Here is a 17,347-nt window from a genome sequence, read left to right on the forward strand (position 1 = left end):
TGCGATGCGATACCACGAATCAAAGTGAGAGAACGATATAAAAGTGCTTAGCAATGATGGGATAAAAGTTTTGGCGTCTCGGATTGTCATCTTGTTCTCTGATGATGCGATCGAGTTTCGATGATATGTGTGATGAGACGGAGAAAAGTCATGAGAGTCTGGGTTTACGGAGAATGCATTCACACAAGAAAACCGTCTTCGAGGAAGATGGTATTTTGGGGGGGGGGGGGGGGGGGGGGGGGGCACACGCAATCGCATGATTTGACATTTGGGATCATGAGTTCAAGCCAGTAAAAGCTGCCTTGACTACATAGATGATAGAATCCCATGGCAGGCAGATACCACACAGCTTATCACAGCACGAAATGGCTCACTTAAGTCAAGTTCTTTGTTCTAAAAGATTCAGTTTCATCTTGTAGTACGTGTCTAAGTTGCTGTAAATCCACAAAACCTTGCTCCAAAGTCCATCGTCGTCACTTGCATAATCATTCTGTCCGGGCTGGTATCCTCCCGGTGTTTTTAGTCTTATCCTTCGTTTCTTTTTACTCGTTATTATCTTTGATCTAGATGATCTGCTGGAAAGCACGGTTGATGGGGGATCGGATGTTGGGGACGTCCTTCCAGAAGTCGATGGTGGCGACGGCGCGCTTGGCAATGCCCTCAGGGGTGAACTCGAACTTCTATAATAGGGGTTAGTCACATATTCTATCGTGTGTAAACAACCATCGATCAAACTTGCCTTGTAGACATCCTTGTAGGCGCCAGAAGCACCGAATCGGTTGATACCGAACTGCTCGTGAGTGTAACGCTCCCAGCCCATGGTGCTCATGACTTCAATGGACAGAGAAGGAATGCCGTCGGGAAGGACGGACAGGCGATACTCCTTGTCCTGGAGATCGAAAGCCTCGAAGCAGGGCATGGAGACGATACGGGCCTTGATGCCCTTGTTATCCTGGAGATACTTGGCAGCATCGACAGCAATGGAAACCTCGGAACCGGTGGCAACCAGGGTGATGTCGGCACCCTCGACTTCACGCAGGACATAACCACCCTTGGCGGCCTTCTCGATAGTAGAGCCCTCGAGTTGAGGAAGGTTCTGTCGAGACAGAGCAATGATGCTAGGGGAGTGCTTGGAGGTCAAGCAGACGTAGTAAGCACCGCTGGTCTCGTTACCGTCGGCAGGTCGCCAGACAAGACAGTTGGGGAGAGCGCGGAAGTGGGCAAGAGTCTCAATAGGCTGGTGAGTAGGACCATCCTCACCAAGACCAATAGAGTCGTGGGTGGCAACCCAGATGGTGCGAACGCGAGAGAGAGCAGACAGACGGACGGAACCGGCAGCGTATGAGACGAAGTTCAAGAAGGTACCGGAGTAGGGCAGGATGGTGCCGTACGCAGCGAGACCGTTGAGGATGGCACCCATGCCGTGCTCACGGACACCGTAGCGGACATATCGACCAGAGTAGTCACCGAGACCAGTGGACTTGGGCTGGAAGTCGACAGCCTCCTTCCATCGGGTCAGGTTAGAGCCAGTCAAATCGGCGGAACCACCGAAGAGCTCGGGAATGACGCTCTCGACCTTACTGAGGACGGTCTCGGAGAGCTTCCGCGAGGCAATGGCGGGGTCGGAGGGGGTGTAGACGGGGAGGCTCTTCTCCCAGCCCTCGGGAAGATCGCCAGACATGCGGCGGACGAGGTCGGCGTGCTCCTTGGGGTACTGCTCCTTGTACTTGGCAAAGAGCTGGTTCCACTCCTGCTCGCGAGCGGCACCCTCAGAAGATCGCTTGCCGTAGAAGTCATAGACTTCCTGGGGAACAGCGAAGCTCTCGTCGGGGTTGAAGCCCCACTTCTCCTTGAGCTGCTTGATATCGTCGGCCTTGAGGGGAGAGCCGTGGACACCGTGGGTGCCCTGGTTCTTGGAACCGAAACCAATGGTGGTTCGGAGCTGAATAAGGGTAGGCTTGTCAGTGACGGATTGAGCCTCCTTAATGGCAGCCTCGATGCCGGCAAGATCGTGGTCACCGTCGTCGACCTTGACGACGTGCCAGCCGTAGGCCTCGTATCGCTTAGGGACATCCTCAGTGAAAGCCACAGCAGTGTCACCGTCAATGGTGATCTTGTTGTCGTCCCAGATGGCAATGAGGTTGCCAAGCTGGAGGTGACCAGCCAGAGAGGAGGCCTCGCTGGAGACACCCTCCATCAAGCAGCCATCGCCGAGGAAAGTGTAAGTGTAGTTGTTGACAAGAGGAAAACCGTCCTTGTTGAAGACAGCTCCGGTATGAGCCTGGGCAATGGCCAGACCAACAGCGTTTGAGATACCCTGGCCGAGAGGGCCAGTGGTGACCTCAACACCGGGAGTGTCGTGAGCCTCGGGATGACCGGGAGTGCGGCTGTCGACGGACTGAGGAATGTGTGAGCAAGCAAGGGTTAGAGCCAGAGAGTGAGCTACATACTCGGAAAGCCTTCAGGTCATCGATGCTGAGATCGTAGCCGAAAAGGTGGAGGAGAGCATACTGAAGCATGCAGCCGTGTCCGTTGCTGAGGCGCAAAATAGTCAGTCATGGGAGCATTCGTAACGTGTAAATCAAGACAAAACTTACGAGAGGACGAAGCGGTCACGGTTTAACCAGTCGGGGTTCTTGGGGTTGAAGTTGAGGAACTTGTTGAACAGGACGTGGGCAACTGGGGCCATTCCCCTGTGACGACAATGTCAGTGTGTTGTTCTCATCGCTCAGCTCATCGAAGGGTGGTGAAACTCACATGGGAGCACCAGGGTGTCCAGAGTTGCTGTGAGCGGTCGCATCGGCCTGTTGACAGCTCGTTAGTACTCATGTTGTTCTGGAGGTTCATAGTGAGGGTATTGAGAGGCTGGCGGGCTCAATGGAACACAGCAAATACAAGTGCAACTGCCATGAGGCCAAGTAATAGAGTTCTCTGGAGAATATTGTCCTCATCACATTGTTGCGCGTCTCGTGTCTCATCTCTCATGGTAAAATGGCGGGGCAGCCGTGGCGGGGTAAAAGCCAATTCGGCTGCGCAGAGGTCAAGAGAAACGAGAGCAAAGTAAAGCAAAGTAAAAGGGAGGGGAGCTTACCGCAAGGACACGGATGGTGTTGATGGCCTTCTGATCAATCTCGCCGTAACCCATTTTGAATATGTATATGAGTATTTGGTTGTATGGAGGAGAAGGAAGGAAGAGGAAAGGAGGAAAAAAAGAAGAAGGAGAGGGTGAGGTAGAATGACGGAAAGATAAACGGAGCCAGCACCTTGCCTTGCCTTACCTTAGGTACCTTACCTCACGTCTGACGTCTACCTACGACGCTCTTCGCTCTACGCTACCTAGTACCTACCTTACCTTTACAGTGGAGGGTGGAGGGGTCGTGTCATGAATTGTTTAGTGGTCTCCATTTTTCTCTGCCAGCCTTGAGAAAATTCGACCGGGCGATATCCCGTGAAGGTGTTGCTATATGATACGAAATGAGGTATAGTACATAAGGTACCTAACTACTGATTGAGATCTCCTACGATATACGATGGTACCGATAGCATTGGATCTTAGAGTTCAAGGTATTCGGCTCTCTTGACGCTTTTCAACTCAACTGAGAAGAAAAGTGAGGCTGCTCATGGTGACTATAGTCTCCCTCACTCCCCTCATGATGGATGTCTAATACCCACCTTGGGCGGCCGAAGCTCTACCCAAGACGTCAAAAGTTTCATTGTCTGCTGCATGCCTTATGTACTGTACTTGGTTGAATCAGCCACCCCAAATAGGTAAGCCGCCATCTTCACCTTGAGAATCATGAACCAAACTCAGATTCAAGCTCACCAAATACAGAGCGTCCGCTCCCTCCGCTCCCTCCGCCGTCGCCGTCGAGACGAGGTCAGTGTGGCCGGCGACACGCCGAGTGGAGTCCCCGGTGGGGGACAGTTTTGGGCTGCAGGGGAGGATAAACCAGTGACGCCAGGGCGCCTAGGGTGCTCAGGGTGCCCCTCCCCGCTGTAACTGCAGCTTGCACCTCAACTTGATTGCTCTCTCGAGAACTGTTGACACGGGCTGAGGCTTGGCTTGATAATGAATACTAATGCAATTCAATTAGACTTAGTCACGGCTCTGATTTCCCTAAAGCCCATTCATAAGCACCAGATCTACTACGTGCTCAGGATAGACCCAATAATTTGGCTCCCAGCAGCTTCGTTGATCTTGGGAGGTCCTCACTTGTGGACCCTATTTCATCAGCATGAATCCCATGGCTTCCAATGGATGGATCTCCATAGTTAACAGCGGCACTTGTACTTTAAAGTGGCCATTGGAACAAATCCTGCTGTGACGTCGATTTGGCCACTTCGTCATTGCCAGAAAGATTCTTCTCAACCATACATTGTCGCTTTTGTTGGCGATTCTTGGCCATGATATCAAATTTTCATGTCAGCCACAGTGAGGTGGTTGCAAGTAAGGTCAGGTAAGGCAAGGTAATAAACACCAGATATTGGCGCCGCTTACTAGCCAAATGATTCCACGCCATGTATTTCCCTCAATCCAAAACTGCAATAGCTCCCGCGTTTCGTCTGAGTCTGATCAAATTAACCGGCCAGAATAGAAATAGGCAAAAAGTTGCCAGACGGACGGACAACCTAGAAACTCGAGAGACTCAATTGAATTGGTACGCCTAAAACACACCCCCACGAGGGGTTCTACTGTAGAGGGGCAACTCCGATCGCTCCCAGGTGTTGAGTCGTTTCGGATACCATGCCGTACGAGTTACTTTTTGTGTCTGCCTCTGCAACAGGTGCGCTTATTAATGAGAGGATCAAAGTCGGATCAAAAGTCATGATGTGCTTTATCCGCAAATGATTTGGTTGAGCGAGCTAACCTTAGTGACATATCCGACTTTGGGGGTAAATAAATGATGGGGAGCGATAGTCGGAGAGAAAACAACCAAGCTGTTCTCTCATCTTCCGAAAGGTGTGGTAGAGGTAGCACTTTTGAAACCAATGAGGAAAAGGACGAGCTATGTTGATGTTTATCAATGATGCCGTAACTGCTGATGAATGATATGATATTTCTATGTAAGAGCTCTAAAACTCTCCGTAGGCCCGGCCACCATGACCAACTTACTGCGATAAACAGAATGTGATATGATAATATTCACGAGATAGATTGCTAACATGACACTGCATTATTCAATCCCACCTACATCCAGCCGTTCCGTACCCCGAAGAACCGCCATACCCATCCATCCTCGTCGCGCAAGGGAAGAAATGGAAATCTACATAGTACCTTATGTACTACTAGTCACCTTAGGGCAGCCATGATTCCAAAGTGGGGGTTTTTCGATTTCATCGGTAAAATATGTCCGATCTTTTTTTCCCGATATAATCAATCCAACCACCAACCGACGATATCGACGATATTGGTATTACTCACCGAATCAATACAGCCAATGAGCTAGTACCAGATACAAGTGAAGAGAAATGGTCAAGAAAACGGGCCCCTCCAGAAAGGCTGCTCCTTCAAAGCAAAGTTCGAGTTCAAAGCAGAGCTCCAAGAAATCATCTGCCCCGCTAGAAACCTCTTCACCAGCTCTACAAAGCGAAGAGCAGCAGCAGCGTCTTCTCAATATCTTCTCGAGTGCTTTCAACAATGTTCTGACTTCAGATGATTTCTCAAGGTTGCTTCAGGAGATAAAGCAAGCTTTGTTTAATCGAGAATTTGCTGCCGCTTTCGGGAGAGAGGACTACCTCGAAGCCTATGCTGCTCGATGGAGCCCCACACGAGCATTATGCTATGCTGCCGTGTTTCTCAGTATCAAGAAGCACCTTGACGGGATTCTGATTGCTAAGGAAGAGACGAAGGATACCACAAATATCACCAAGGAGGGCTCAGTATCATATACAAAGATCGCCGGGTCAACCCAGGATGATGCAAATGACAAGCCTGAAGGGACTGAACTAGAAATCTTTCAGGATCTCAAACTTGACAGCACCTCTACTCGACGCAATGCCGCTCTTCGAATGTTGTCTGTAGGCGGCTGTGCAGCTGAGCACGTTGCCTTTGCCTCTTATCTCCAGACAACTGCTACAGATGGCCATCTAACTCTTATCGATTCGGGCCCATGGACAACGGTCATTTCTCTTCTTGAATCCAGCACCGTCAATCCTCCACCTATTTCAAAATATGCATCCACGGCACGCCAGGCAGCCAATCACCCACTGCTGGAAAATAATCAACTTTCACTGGACGTGGTGCAGCGAGATGTCCTGGATCTTGACACGGACTCTCTTTCAGCGCAATGTGCCAATGGCAGAGTACCCATCATCTTGACTCTTCTCTTCACACTCAATGAGCTGTACACAACAGCAGGTATCGGCAAGACGACGAAGTTTCTCAAGAATCTTGGGCAGGTCCTGGCATCTGATAGCTTGGTCCTCGTAGTGGACAGCCCGGGAAGCTACTCCGAGGCAGCTTTGGGTAAAGAGAAGAAGAGATATCCTATGCAATGGCTTCTCGACCACACACTCATAGAAACTGAAACGCCTGGATACTCCTGGGAAAAGCTACAGTCGGACGACTCCATCTGGTTTCGTCTACCAGAAGGCTTGTCTTATCCAATCCCGCTCGAGAATATGCGCTACCAGATGCACTTGTACCGCTTACAAAAGCCATGATTGAGAAACACCAGCTTGAGAATGATCGTGATATCTATGGTTTGCATTATTTATACCGTATTGTGTGGGGATAGATCGTTTATGCCGTTTCTTTGATGGCGGGATCTATCAAGCCCACACCATCTTCTTGAGTGAGTGTCCTAGCTGTTCTAACAGTCCTGTGTTCTTCTTGGCCTCCTCTAGAGAAATGATGGGGCCGGTCTCGATAAGCCTTTTCCTCTCTTCGCCCGGATGCTCCACCTGTCTCTCCAGCGCCAGTCGCTCAATGTCACCGCAAATGGTGGAAACCTGCTGAGTCTCTGTCTGCTTCGGACCATCATTGCCCACAACAGCGACAGAGGAATCCACATTTGTCGCCTTAAAGACGAGGCGGCGAACGCTCGGCGATGAAGAAGATGAGGACTTGCTGGTAAGCAAGTTGGCTAGGCTGGCGGGAATGCTGGCATCCTTTTGTTCGGTAGCATTCTCCTTACCTGTCATCTCGCCGCGACTTGAAAAGGTTCGCGTGTTGGTACGGCGAATGTCACTCTTGCCGGGGCTATATGTCACCACAAAGCCGGCATTTCTAATCTCGTCGATGTGAGAAAGGGAGATGGTGGAGGTGATATAAGTGCCGTACTTGATGCCTGTGATGCTATCGAGCTCGACACGCTCAAAGGAGGATACCTTGTCAGACTTCCAGTCAAAACGGCATGAATAGAGAGCTGCGTCTGTCAACAACAGAACAACCTCTTCGAGTGGCCAGGACTTGATAGCATCAGGTGTGGTAGGACTTAAGAGAACCCAGCCGCCGTGGAACTCTTCCTTCTCATCGGCTATAACTCGCTTCTGGCATAGTTCGACGGCTAGTTCTCTCATCTTGATGACGGATACCGCTGGATCCTTCGTCATCATGTCGCTCTCAAATTCTTCAAAGATTTTGGCTGTTACGTTGCCGAGGAGGAAATCAATGGCTGCTTGACTGAAGTAGTCGTTGACCATGCTGACTTGGTTAGCAAGAGGTTGAGCCTTCAGGAAGGGGGAATTGGAATACATACCCACTATAGTATCTAGCAAGACCGAGACCCAAATCGTTCAACGCACCACGATAATCTCTCTTCCGTGTTCTTGTGTAGTCGCCCTTCATCGCTGCTGTCGATGCGTACTGTTTCGACACAGCGTCGCCATTGTCCGCCCAGAGGGTGTTGAACCAAGCAGTCACTTGATCAGACTGGACACTCATGTCAAAGCCTTCCTCCTTAAGCTGAACTTCCAGCATATGCTTTGCAAATGAGCTCTGGCAGACGTTGGTTCGGTCAAGGCAGTCCATACAGTTGGTTCGGAAGACACCTTGCTGTCGAGCCAATTGCTTTCCGTCCTCTTGAATAGTGCTTCCAAAGCTCTCAATCTTGTCCCTCAACTGATCTAATAGCATGCTGACATTCTCAAATTTCATGCCTCTACAAGCAGCATGGAAATCAAACCATTCAAAAGGTATCTTTTGATCTTCGCTGGCATTCTTGTTGATTTCTTCTATGGCTGTCTCATATGCAGAGCCGATGATGGACTCGACCCCATGTTTTTCGACGAGATTGATTATCTGCAGTTGGCCATAGTTCCTGGAAAGACTTTCGAAATGACTGCGGCAGGCAGCTTGATTTGCCTCCTCAGAGTGTTGCCGAATAGGAGTAGGTTTGAAAGCATATGGCGACTGTGTGAAGAATAGGGGAATACTTCCCCTGACCTGCAGAAAGGAGTATGTCTTTGAAGAGGGGTCCCACGTTGGCGTGGAAAGAAGCTGTTCAGTTTCAACCATGTTCGCAACAAAACCATCCTGATCAATGCCACGACGCAGATACCGTAAGCCAGCTCGTTTTGTGGACCGGCGCGATATCACAGTGATTAGATACTTTCTCTCTGAAGACCGAAGGTCTATGGATGCCCTGGAACTCAGCACTGGAGGAGAGGCTGGCAGCTCTTTCGAAGATGAAAGATTAGAGAGTTCGACGGAATCTTTGCCCGTGTCATCGCTCTGGGGAGGCTGGCTATCGACGACGAAGGTCCTCTGTCCAACAAATCCTTGAATCAACGGCAATGCCAGAGAATCTTGCCCGCTTGATAGGAAAGGTTTCAGGAGATTGCGGTTCCAAAAGAAGACCTCGTCCGCCTGGCTGTGGAGAGGGCTCTCGCTGTTCGGGGGTATGGATCCGTCACCGAGAGAGCGAGTGAGGTCGACGTCGTAAGAGAAGTAGAAACTCCGCGATGAACCAAAGAGAACATGGGCGGTTCGCAAAAGTTTTGGCAATAACTCGGGCTCATTGGGCACGACCTTATCGAGCCCCTCTTGCGCATCCTCTGAGGATGTCTCAGTCGCAGGAGCATTATTTTCTGGAACGCTGGATGAATTGCTCAAGCCCATATTCCTCTTTTGATCTAGAGTCCAGCCACTTCGACTGAACCAACGTTGGGCAAACCGCCCGTAGCTGCCCCTCCTGCGAATGACATCTTCAGCGACGCGGCTTCTAGCCGACCCAGGTCTTGCATCGTCGTCCTCAACGACGGCGTCTTCCACTTCGTCTGACGTTCTTGAGGGCAGTTCAACATCTTCATCGCTACTATCACTCTCGTCCCCTGAGTCTTGTGCTTGGCGTGATAGGTGACCTGAGGTCCTCCGTATTGATTCTTCAGCGCTGGCCTTGGATGTGCATGGTGTAAGGGCGACTTCGGTAACGACATAGATGGGGTGGCCACAGATTTGTGCGACTTGTTGGCGCCGTGTGATGGTAACAAGATAATTTAACTTCGAGACTGCAATAATGCCTATAGTTGTCGCGTCCGTCAGTCTCGAGTCTTACATGTCATAAGCGCGGGGCCATCCAGTGTCATACCAATCACTCCAAAAGCTTCAAACGAAGAATCTGGCTTAGAATCGTCAGGGACATGTTCACGCGGAACATGAGAGATTGACGCGTCGCCATATTTGAGTCGAACTGGCTGAAAAGGTCGTTGGCCTTTGGAAGAGAGTGGCTGTATTATAAGCCCATCTATCGCTGCGCAGATGAGGAGCTTGCGAGCAATGGATGGCATTGTGCGGGGGGCACGTAGTTCTTATCGACGGCACTTGACAGGCATTCAAAGGTAAATACAGGGAAGCAAGATCAGAGATTGGCGATTCAGAAAGAATAAACAGAGACGAGACAAGTTACGAAGCAGCTGCAGGAGGAACTGGGGCAAGCTGCAGCTCACCCAAGAGACGGTAAGGATCGAATCGAGCGGCTATTACTACACTTGATATGACCGCATCAGTTCAGTCAATTTTTTGGGTGGTGGAGACGTCATAATCTGGCATTTCACTGCATCCGTTATAGCATAGCGCAGAATAACCGCCGACATCGCATTCGCATTTGGAAATTATTTCGATATATCCACTTTGGCTCGTTTTCGTATTGGGCTTTAGAGATGCTTTGGATATCTTTGATTTCGCCAAGATAGACAGTTGATGATATTACTATTATACCCAGGAGGACTCAATGTCATACACCAATTATTGCACCAGATAAGCCCGGAAAATAAAGAATTCGGAAACAAATCTGAGTAGCAACAAGCAGTCGTTCAAGGACTGTCTGTCCATAGACGAAAATGTTTTCCATCTTTTGCTTTCCTCCTCGTCGTGGGGTATCTTAGATAGCGAGGCGCTCAACCTTGTCGCGCATGGCTCGGATCTGGCCGGCGAGCTCGCTGGCGTCGTTGCTGGTGATGCTGGCGGCGATGACAGCACGGCTGACACCACAGGCACGGCCGAGGTGCATCTTGCTGCTAACGTAAACGTAGGGAACTATCAAGCACAAGTTAGCAATCAACCCAGACTGCATCAGAATTACCAATTGCGCTTACCGTTCTTGTCCTCGCAGAGAAGAGGAAGGTGGAGGAGAATGGCGAGGGGCTGAGTGTCAGCAGCGAGGATGACGAGCTCAGAGACACCACGGTTCAGGGTCTTGGTGGCTTCGTTAGCTCCCTTCTTCAGCTGGCGGGCATCTGTGAAGTACGTTAGCGAATTGGTCTGGATTGGGTCTTGTTGAAGATGACTTACGCTGAGAAGATTGAACGAGATCGAGAAGCTCCTGCTCAAGCTTCTGATCGGCAAGGGGCCAGGCTACCGACACATCAGCGAATGGTTACAGGAGAGCTGCGAGGGAATTGGTCATACCAGCACTCTCAGACATTGTGGAAGATTAGACCGAGGGTTTTGAGGAAAGTTTCTAACCGATGATAGTCAGTCGCTGGTCCTTGTTGGAATTTGAGGATAGTCGAGTCGCGCGTACAAGATGGTATGAGGTTCAGGGTTCCTTGCGTTGGCTCGCCCTGAGGACTGAAAAGTGAGGTTGGAGGAGGAACGTGGTTGGTGATATATCGACAAAGTCAAGAAGGAAGAAGAAAAAAAAAGAGAAGAAGCTGGACAATATGCGCCAAGGCGGCAGAAAAATTCACATGTGGCGCGCTGAGCCTTGTGTGGCTTGCTACTGCGAGGCTTTCCTGGTTCCACTTCTCGTTTCGAGCCCACCAGTCAGTGACCGGTCTGACTGGCCCATCTTTTATCCGAAACACCAGCCGCCCCGTAGTGCATTATGTAATGCTCCCCGTGCCTCTCCCTCCCAATAGAGTACAGCAAAACCTTGCCGCCAACCAGACGCCAACCTGGAATGAGACCTTAACAAGCACACCTTCACCTCGACATCTTCGTCTCAAACCCCAAGCAAACGGTTCCCGTTATCCAACGACTTCATCTCCCGACAGCTTAGCTCGTCTTCCGATTACTCGACACACCTTCTGACTCCTGAACACGATATTGTTCGATTGATACCAGTTTCATCCTCAGATAAACAACCGTCAAGATGGTTAGCGAACTTTGGTATGTGCTTGCGCGCCTCCTTGCCCCCATCATCATCAAGCTCCCTATGCATCACCGGAAGCTCCAGGCATCGCCTAACAACGCGAAAGGCCATCGGAATGGCCTCGCACTACATCCTTCTTGATGATTGAAGCTAACATGCGCGTCTCTGCAGCCCCGTTTACTCGGTTAGTCCTCCACGTCATCCATGCCGTCGACGTCACCTCGCGACACCCAAACCTCCATCGTGAGGCGGTCGACGATATCGACTTCATATCGAACTTCACATCGCTAACGATCATTTAGCCCTTCTTTGGTGCTATGGGCTGCACCTGCGCCATTGTCTTCACCTGCCTTGGCGCCTCGTACGGTACCGCCAAGTCGGGTGTCGGTATCGCTGCCATGGGTGTCCTCCGCCCCGACTTGATCGTCAAGAGTACGCGGCCCTTGGAATCCAATCCCCACGAACTGTGCGATGCTAACTTTCCCAGACATTGTTCCCGTCATTATGGCCGGTATCATTGGTATCTACGGCCTCGTCGTTTCTGTCCTTATCTCCGATGGCTTGAAGCAGGATCTTCCTCTGTTCACTAGTTTCATTCAATTCGGTGCTGGTCTCTCCGTCGGACTTGCTGGTCTCGCTGCAGGTTTCGCCATTGGTATTGTTGGTGATGCTGGTGTTCGAGGAACTGCCCAGCAGCCCCGTCTCTTCGTCGGCATGATTCTTATTCTCATTTTCGCTGAAGTCTTGGGTACGTCTTGGTTGCTTAATCTGACGTGGCCAATTGGCTAACATTGAACAGGTCTCTACGGTCTCATCGTTGCCCTCCTCATGAACTCCAAGGCCAATGTTGATGCTGTATGCTAAATCAACAACGGAACAGGAGCCCTTCCTTGATGACAGCCTGACAAGATCGAACTCAATCATAAGAGCTGCTCAGGGTATGGTCGACTGAATGGACACTAATAGCGCTTGCAACTTTCCTTGCTCCTTGTCCCGAACATGGACGGTGCAGTAGATGTTGCGAACGCTGGCGTTGGGTTGGCACGGTTTCATACCTGCCCCTTTTTCGCGCAATCATGGAATAATGGACTTGAGCTACTGTTTTTGTTTTCTATTATGGGAGGAGAGGGGCTGGGATGAAATAGGAGGATGGTTTCTGTAAAATACTCTCAACATGCGTGTTATTCTCTGGGTGGCTTCTCATCATAGACGGTGAAGGGAACTCGAGTATTAGTGTATGCTATTGCCAATTGTTCTTTTTTTGTACCGAAACTTAACGTATATGTCCCTTTTATACATCGTCAGGTCAATCGAAGTAGCTAGCTAGCATCTTACAATCACATACTTCGCCGATTATGACGGGCAATGTACAAGTACTGAGACAACTGGTACACGCCAAGTCGTTGCAAGTGCCCACGACGTCTGTTCCGAAGGTGTAATGCTCAATAAGGGTGTATCAATACAGCAGTTTATTATAGTATCCTCGCCTCATAACAAGTATGCAAATGCGAGCAAAAGATTACAAGATCTAGAAACCTCCCAAAGCAAGTCGACACCTTATAAAAACCAATAGAGGCTGATGTCTACAGCTTCCTTATATACCCCCTTCGTATTACGTCTCTTCATCTCTTCGTTTGTGGGTTTCCCTTTTTGTCTCCCAGACATGATACCGGTTTTTGTTTCCATGTACAGATTTCCACTGACCAAAACACCTATAGTGGCATCAAGAGCCACTGACTGAGAATAATAAATAGGCACTAAGTGTCCCTCGGGGGCGGAACGAGTCTGAGTTGCTCCCGATTGGCCTCGTCGACTCCTTAGATGACGTACTAAGAGACTATTAGTATCAGGGTTCAAGCAACGCTTTAGTGGAAACTTACAGGAATGAAGAGGTAAGGTACACGTCGCTCATACTCGAGCCAAGCGTCGCCGTACTTGCGACGGCAACGAGTGATATCTCGAGCAGCACGGTGAGCGATCATACCGCAGAAGAAGAGTGGATAGAACCAGGGGAAAGGGCTCTCGAAGCCTGTAATCAGACCCCAAGAAACAGCGAACCACACATCGGCAGTGTAGTGAATCTTGCGGGCAAGACCATACCAACCGTCAACCAGGATAGTTCCCTGAGGGGTAACAATAGTCTTGGGGTTGTGGATGGTCTGCCAGGGGACCTGAGGGAAGGTTTTGCGTAGGACCAACTTGCCCTTCTCCATAGCGCGGAAGCGATTCTTCTGGCTGTTGCAGCTATCCCAGACCCAGTACCAGAAGAGGTATCCAGCGAACATGGCGGCGAGAATGCCGCGGTTCCAGCGGTACACATCAGGGTGGTGGTTAGCTAGATAGATAGTGCAGTGGCAGTAAGAGAGAGGAACACCAGCGAGGTTCCAGAAGATGAGCATGAAACCCCACTTCTCATAGTACATATCCCAGGTGGTGATGATGAGCTCCTCTCCCTTGGCACAGGCATTGGCGTAGAGGAAGTGAGCCATGACGAGAAACCAAACCTCACCAGAGACGTAGCCGTACTGCTCATATTGACGAGTGGCGGCGCCAAGACTGAGGATGAGCAGGATGTACCAAGGCATGCGAACCTCGAAGAACATCTTGAAGTCGAGAATGCCAAACAAGCGGGGGTTCAACTCGGCGCCCATGAAAAAATCATAGATGGGATAGCCCGTCATACGGTGCTGCTTGCCACGCCAAAGAGCAGAGAAATAGGCCACAAAGCTGACAAGGAAGCCACTGAGGATAGCAACAGACAGAAGAGGACCGAACTCATCAATGGCAGTGTACAGAGGCCAGATACCAGAGAAATGCAGAAAGGCAAGGCAAGCAAGAGTGGTGTAAAGACTCCAGTAGGCGCTGCAGTAGTAGGGAAGCTGCTTGCCGCCCTCATGAGGAAGAGGCTTGCCATAGCCCCAGACACCGGGGAGGAGGCAGTAAAAGGCACCCTCAACAATGAGATAAGACCAGTACCAGGCCCAGACCTGGAGGCGGGGGAATGCACCAGTGTAGACCAGATTGACGAGGTGAGCGGCAAACTCACCCCAGGACTGACCCTCGGCACGGGAGGGAAACTTGCCATCGTAGTAAGTGGCGCCAATCCACATATACCACATGAGTATAGGGAAGAGTATCATCATGGCAGCGGTGCCCAAAGAACCACCAAACTCGAACTCTCCAGAGTAGTCAATCTTGGGATCCTGGCCAGGCCTCCAGCCATCAACCACATTGGGGTCTTGAGGCACGCCCTCGGTCTTCTCCATAACTGAATTGATTGGTGCAGCGCCAGAAACATCGTTGGATGTAGCATGACCGTTGGTGGCGTGTCCATTGGTGACATCACCGTTTGAATGGCCATTGGCATGGCCGTTGGTCTTGCCATTGGAGGCTCTGTTGACAGCTCCCATGTTGTCGGAATCTGTGTCCTCGTCGAGCTCTTCGGTGAACCTAGCGGTGCGTCGGCGAGTAGGTCGCGAGATAGCCTCAGCGGCAGAGTTTGACTCGGTTTCGACGTCTGAGAGAGGTTGGGAAGTCTGGCGGCGATTTGAACGTGAGCGACGAATAGGGGTCTCAACCATGCCCTCGAAGAGTTCCTTCTTCCTGGAGGCGCAAAGTTAGTACATGATGGAAAATTTGGGATTGAGGAATAGAGATGCAAACAAACCTGGGAGTTTGGCGTAGTGAATATCTTGAAGACATCTTGAAGGAAGGGCTCGGGAGAGCCTTTATATAATGGACAGTTGAACAGAGGCAGAACCAAGAAAGAGACTAAGAAGCTGGAGCCAAGTCCTGAGAGCCTGAACCGTCAATCAGGCTGTGATCACACAGACTGAAGACTGTGCTTTTTCCCACCCACAGTGCGCAAGACAACAGAAAGAAGCAATCAGACTGGACGCCTCAGATGCACTTTGAAAAGCCAGAGATGCAGCTATGGACAGCACGGTAAATCAAAGCAAACAAACCCAAATACAGGAACAGGGGGCGGTGACAGTGTCTTGGAGTGAAAAAGACTAGGGCATCAGATAAAAATGCCTAATTAGGTAGACAGTATCCGCTGTAGGTAGGTTGGGCGATGACACCGATATCCCGACAAGAAGGAAAAGAAAAGAGTCAAGTGAAGGATACCCAAAACAAACCAAACAATGGAGAAAGAGGGAAAAAGTTGGTGGAGGGGGGCGTGTTGCCAACAACACCCAAAAGTTGCAGTTTGCAGTTGCCGTCTGTCCCCCAAGTACAATTCTCGCGATGGGGAATCCGAATAAGAAAACGTGTTGTGCTATTGGCGCGCTGCAGTTGGCCGTTCGGAGTAATCTCCCTCAGGGGACCTAGCCAATCAGAGGACAGGTCTGACAGGCGATCCATGCGCCTGGAAATTGAGGTACTTGTTGTTCCGCAGAGTCTTCTGCAAAGCATCAGGTAACTCTGGCCCATCTGCCCCAGAAATCTCCAAAGGCCAATCATCAGCACCACGCTAATGCACGATTCGTATAGCGATTTGACAGGGATTAGCCTACTATTCTGCCGTCTGTCATGACCCCCAGATAATGCGTCAGTCTTCATCTTTGAGCCTCATCGCTCGCTTGGATCGCCCTAAACGTACTGATCCTCCTCTTGCACGCCGACAAGTGTGACAAGGGTATGCTATACGAATCGTGCATGAAGCTAAGCCCCGACTTTTATCAACGACAATCCATACCTACACCTTGAAACATCAACTTCCTCCACAAACTTGACTTACTTTTCAACTCGGCATCATGATAATGTCCGCTTCCCGGTCTCGACGGTGATCCATTGAGGGGTTCCTTCAACTTTTTGAACGGTTCTGTTTGTTCCGGAAGCTCAAGAGGGCTACATCGTAGGGTCTAAGCCATCTTCATCCTTGTCAACTGTTCCTGTGCCGTCAAATCTCGGCGTGATACTCTCATGATGTGGCTCTTTGTGGATGTCCTGATAGGCCTCTCTTCTCGTGTCAGCTCAATAACTTGGTCATTCGTTCTCCGAAATGCTCCTTGACGCTATATGTTTACCCGGACGGATGAGAATCCTTGATTTTGTTCTCCCACCTTAGACGAGACCTGCATCTATCCCGATGCAACTGGGTCCCTGAACCTGAGTCCAGCTCTCCCGAAGACAGAAGATCAGTGACAAAGTGTTTGGCACACTGTAAGAGTCTGAGATTGGCTCCATGTTGATGAGATGTGCTTTGATTCTTTCTCCTCAGTCTTGAACCCTGCCAACCCGGGCCTACCCTCAAGCCTGTCTTCGACCCAAGGGGAGGTCTTCGAGAGGTCACGCAGACATCGCAGAAGTACCTTTCCTTCGTTTCAAGTACTCGCCACTCTTCGTCCGACTGATGCCAAGATTGTCTTCATCTTCCTCTTTCTGTCCCGCCCGCTGGCTCTGACGGTACATTCGCCCGCCTCTTTTGCTCACACAAATCATCTTGTCGTCAGTCGTTCTATGCCCCTCCCAAGTATTCGTACATGGCTGTACTCTTGGGAGTCCAGCCAAGACTATCTGAAAGGGGTACACTGCCAGATATCTCTGTGACAGATGATCACTACAGCTAGTGAATTTTCATGTCAGTCTTCTTTTGATCTATACTGGCATTTTCTATCCTTCAATCCTGTTATATCTAGCAGTTACCACAAATGTAGTTTGTAGTTGAAGACGTACTTCACAGACTGCGTGCTCTCCTGCTCTCTTTTGGTTTCATGCGCTGTGCGATTTCCATTGCCCATCACTCCATTTGCCTTGACTCCACACTCCCCCTTCGTGGACATTGCATCTGTATTGCTGAATCATATGTT

The 17,347-nt window shown here is 50.3% G+C and overlaps 6 protein-coding genes across 6 annotated transcripts; 2 read left to right on the forward strand and 4 right to left on the reverse strand.

The window, feature by feature from the left end:
• Positions 1 to 279: 279 nt before the first annotated feature.
• On the reverse strand, positions 280 to 3,393 carry FOBCDRAFT_223400 (Transketolase, thiamine diphosphate binding domain-containing protein). The gene is made up of 6 exons (XM_059609631.1): positions 3,092 to 3,393; positions 2,758 to 2,804; positions 2,598 to 2,693; positions 2,451 to 2,535; positions 740 to 2,398; positions 280 to 680 (listed from the first exon to the last, which is right to left on the reverse strand). The coding sequence occupies exons 1-6, from the start codon at positions 3,143 to 3,145 to the stop codon at positions 564 to 566; spliced, it is 2,058 nt and encodes a 685-aa protein (XP_059464910.1). The 5' UTR covers positions 3,146 to 3,393; the 3' UTR covers positions 280 to 563.
• Positions 3,394 to 5,469: 2,076 nt separating this feature from the next.
• Positions 5,470 to 6,520, forward strand: FOBCDRAFT_239980 (uncharacterized protein; the record flags this gene model as incomplete). Its single annotated transcript, XM_059610280.1, has 2 exons — positions 5,470 to 6,399; positions 6,431 to 6,520. 2 exons carry the CDS (start codon positions 5,470 to 5,472, stop codon positions 6,518 to 6,520), a joined length of 1,020 nt encoding a protein of 339 aa, XP_059464911.1.
• Positions 6,521 to 6,771: 251 nt separating this feature from the next.
• FOBCDRAFT_239981 (SacI homology domain-containing protein) lies at positions 6,772 to 9,729 on the reverse strand (the record flags this gene model as incomplete). Its single annotated transcript, XM_059610281.1, has 3 exons — positions 6,772 to 7,645; positions 7,701 to 9,462; positions 9,498 to 9,729. The coding sequence occupies 3 exons, from the start codon at positions 9,727 to 9,729 to the stop codon at positions 6,772 to 6,774; spliced, it is 2,868 nt and encodes a 955-aa protein (XP_059464912.1).
• A 499-nt stretch (positions 9,730 to 10,228) lies between these two features.
• On the reverse strand, positions 10,229 to 11,087 carry FOBCDRAFT_35367 (50S ribosomal protein L30e-like protein). The gene is made up of 4 exons (XM_031184068.3): positions 10,850 to 11,087; positions 10,733 to 10,795; positions 10,537 to 10,677; positions 10,229 to 10,477 (listed from the first exon to the last, which is right to left on the reverse strand). The coding sequence occupies exons 1-4, from the start codon at positions 10,863 to 10,865 to the stop codon at positions 10,323 to 10,325; spliced, it is 375 nt and encodes a 124-aa protein (XP_031039710.1). The 5' UTR covers positions 10,866 to 11,087; the 3' UTR covers positions 10,229 to 10,322.
• Positions 11,088 to 11,851: 764 nt separating this feature from the next.
• FOBCDRAFT_134474 (V-ATPase proteolipid subunit C-like domain-containing protein) lies at positions 11,852 to 12,398 on the forward strand (the record flags this gene model as incomplete). The annotated part of the gene is made up of 3 exons (XM_054704617.2): positions 11,852 to 11,966; positions 12,022 to 12,282; positions 12,334 to 12,398. 3 exons carry the CDS (start codon positions 11,852 to 11,854, stop codon positions 12,396 to 12,398), a joined length of 441 nt encoding a protein of 146 aa, XP_054560592.2.
• A 571-nt stretch (positions 12,399 to 12,969) lies between these two features.
• On the reverse strand, positions 12,970 to 15,691 carry FOBCDRAFT_35393 (ergosterol biosynthesis ERG4/ERG24 family-domain-containing protein). The gene is made up of 3 exons (XM_031184070.3): positions 15,202 to 15,691; positions 13,415 to 15,137; positions 12,970 to 13,363 (listed from the first exon to the last, which is right to left on the reverse strand). The coding sequence occupies exons 1-3, from the start codon at positions 15,234 to 15,236 to the stop codon at positions 13,352 to 13,354; spliced, it is 1,770 nt and encodes a 589-aa protein (XP_031039712.2). The 5' UTR covers positions 15,237 to 15,691; the 3' UTR covers positions 12,970 to 13,351.
• Positions 15,692 to 17,347: the final 1,656 nt, after the last annotated feature.

This window comes from Fusarium oxysporum, chromosome V (genome assembly GCF_013085055.1).
Source record: "Fusarium oxysporum Fo47 chromosome V, complete sequence".
Lineage (NCBI taxonomy): Eukaryota > Fungi > Ascomycota > Sordariomycetes > Hypocreales > Nectriaceae > Fusarium > Fusarium oxysporum.

Bases quoted from the DNA above. Each gene is read 5' to 3' on its own strand.
- FOBCDRAFT_223400 (XM_059609631.1), bottom strand. From the start codon at position 3,145: ATGGGTTACGGCGAGATTGATCAGAAGGCCATCAACACCATCCGTGTC. The intron at 2,805-3,091 runs GTAAGCTCCCCT...AGCTGTCAACAG, and splicing joins ACACCATCCGTGTCCTTGCG to GCCGATGCGACCGCTCACAG. The intron at 2,536-2,597 runs GTAAGTTTTGTC...TTTGCGCCTCAG, and splicing joins CGTGACCGCTTCGTCCTCTC to CAACGGACACGGCTGCATGC.
- FOBCDRAFT_35367 (XM_031184068.3), bottom strand. The intron at 10,678-10,732 runs GTAAGTCATCTT...CGTACTTCACAG, and splicing joins TCTCGTTCAATCTTCTCAGC to ATGCCCGCCAGCTGAAGAAG. The intron at 10,478-10,536 runs GTAAGCGCAATT...TGTGCTTGATAG, and splicing joins TCTCTGCGAGGACAAGAACG to TTCCCTACGTTTACGTTAGC.
- FOBCDRAFT_35393 (XM_031184070.3), bottom strand. From the start codon at position 15,236: ATGTCTTCAAGATATTCACTACGCCAAACTCCCAG. The intron at 15,138-15,201 runs GTTTGTTTGCAT...TTGCGCCTCCAG, and splicing joins TCACTACGCCAAACTCCCAG to GAAGAAGGAACTCTTCGAGG.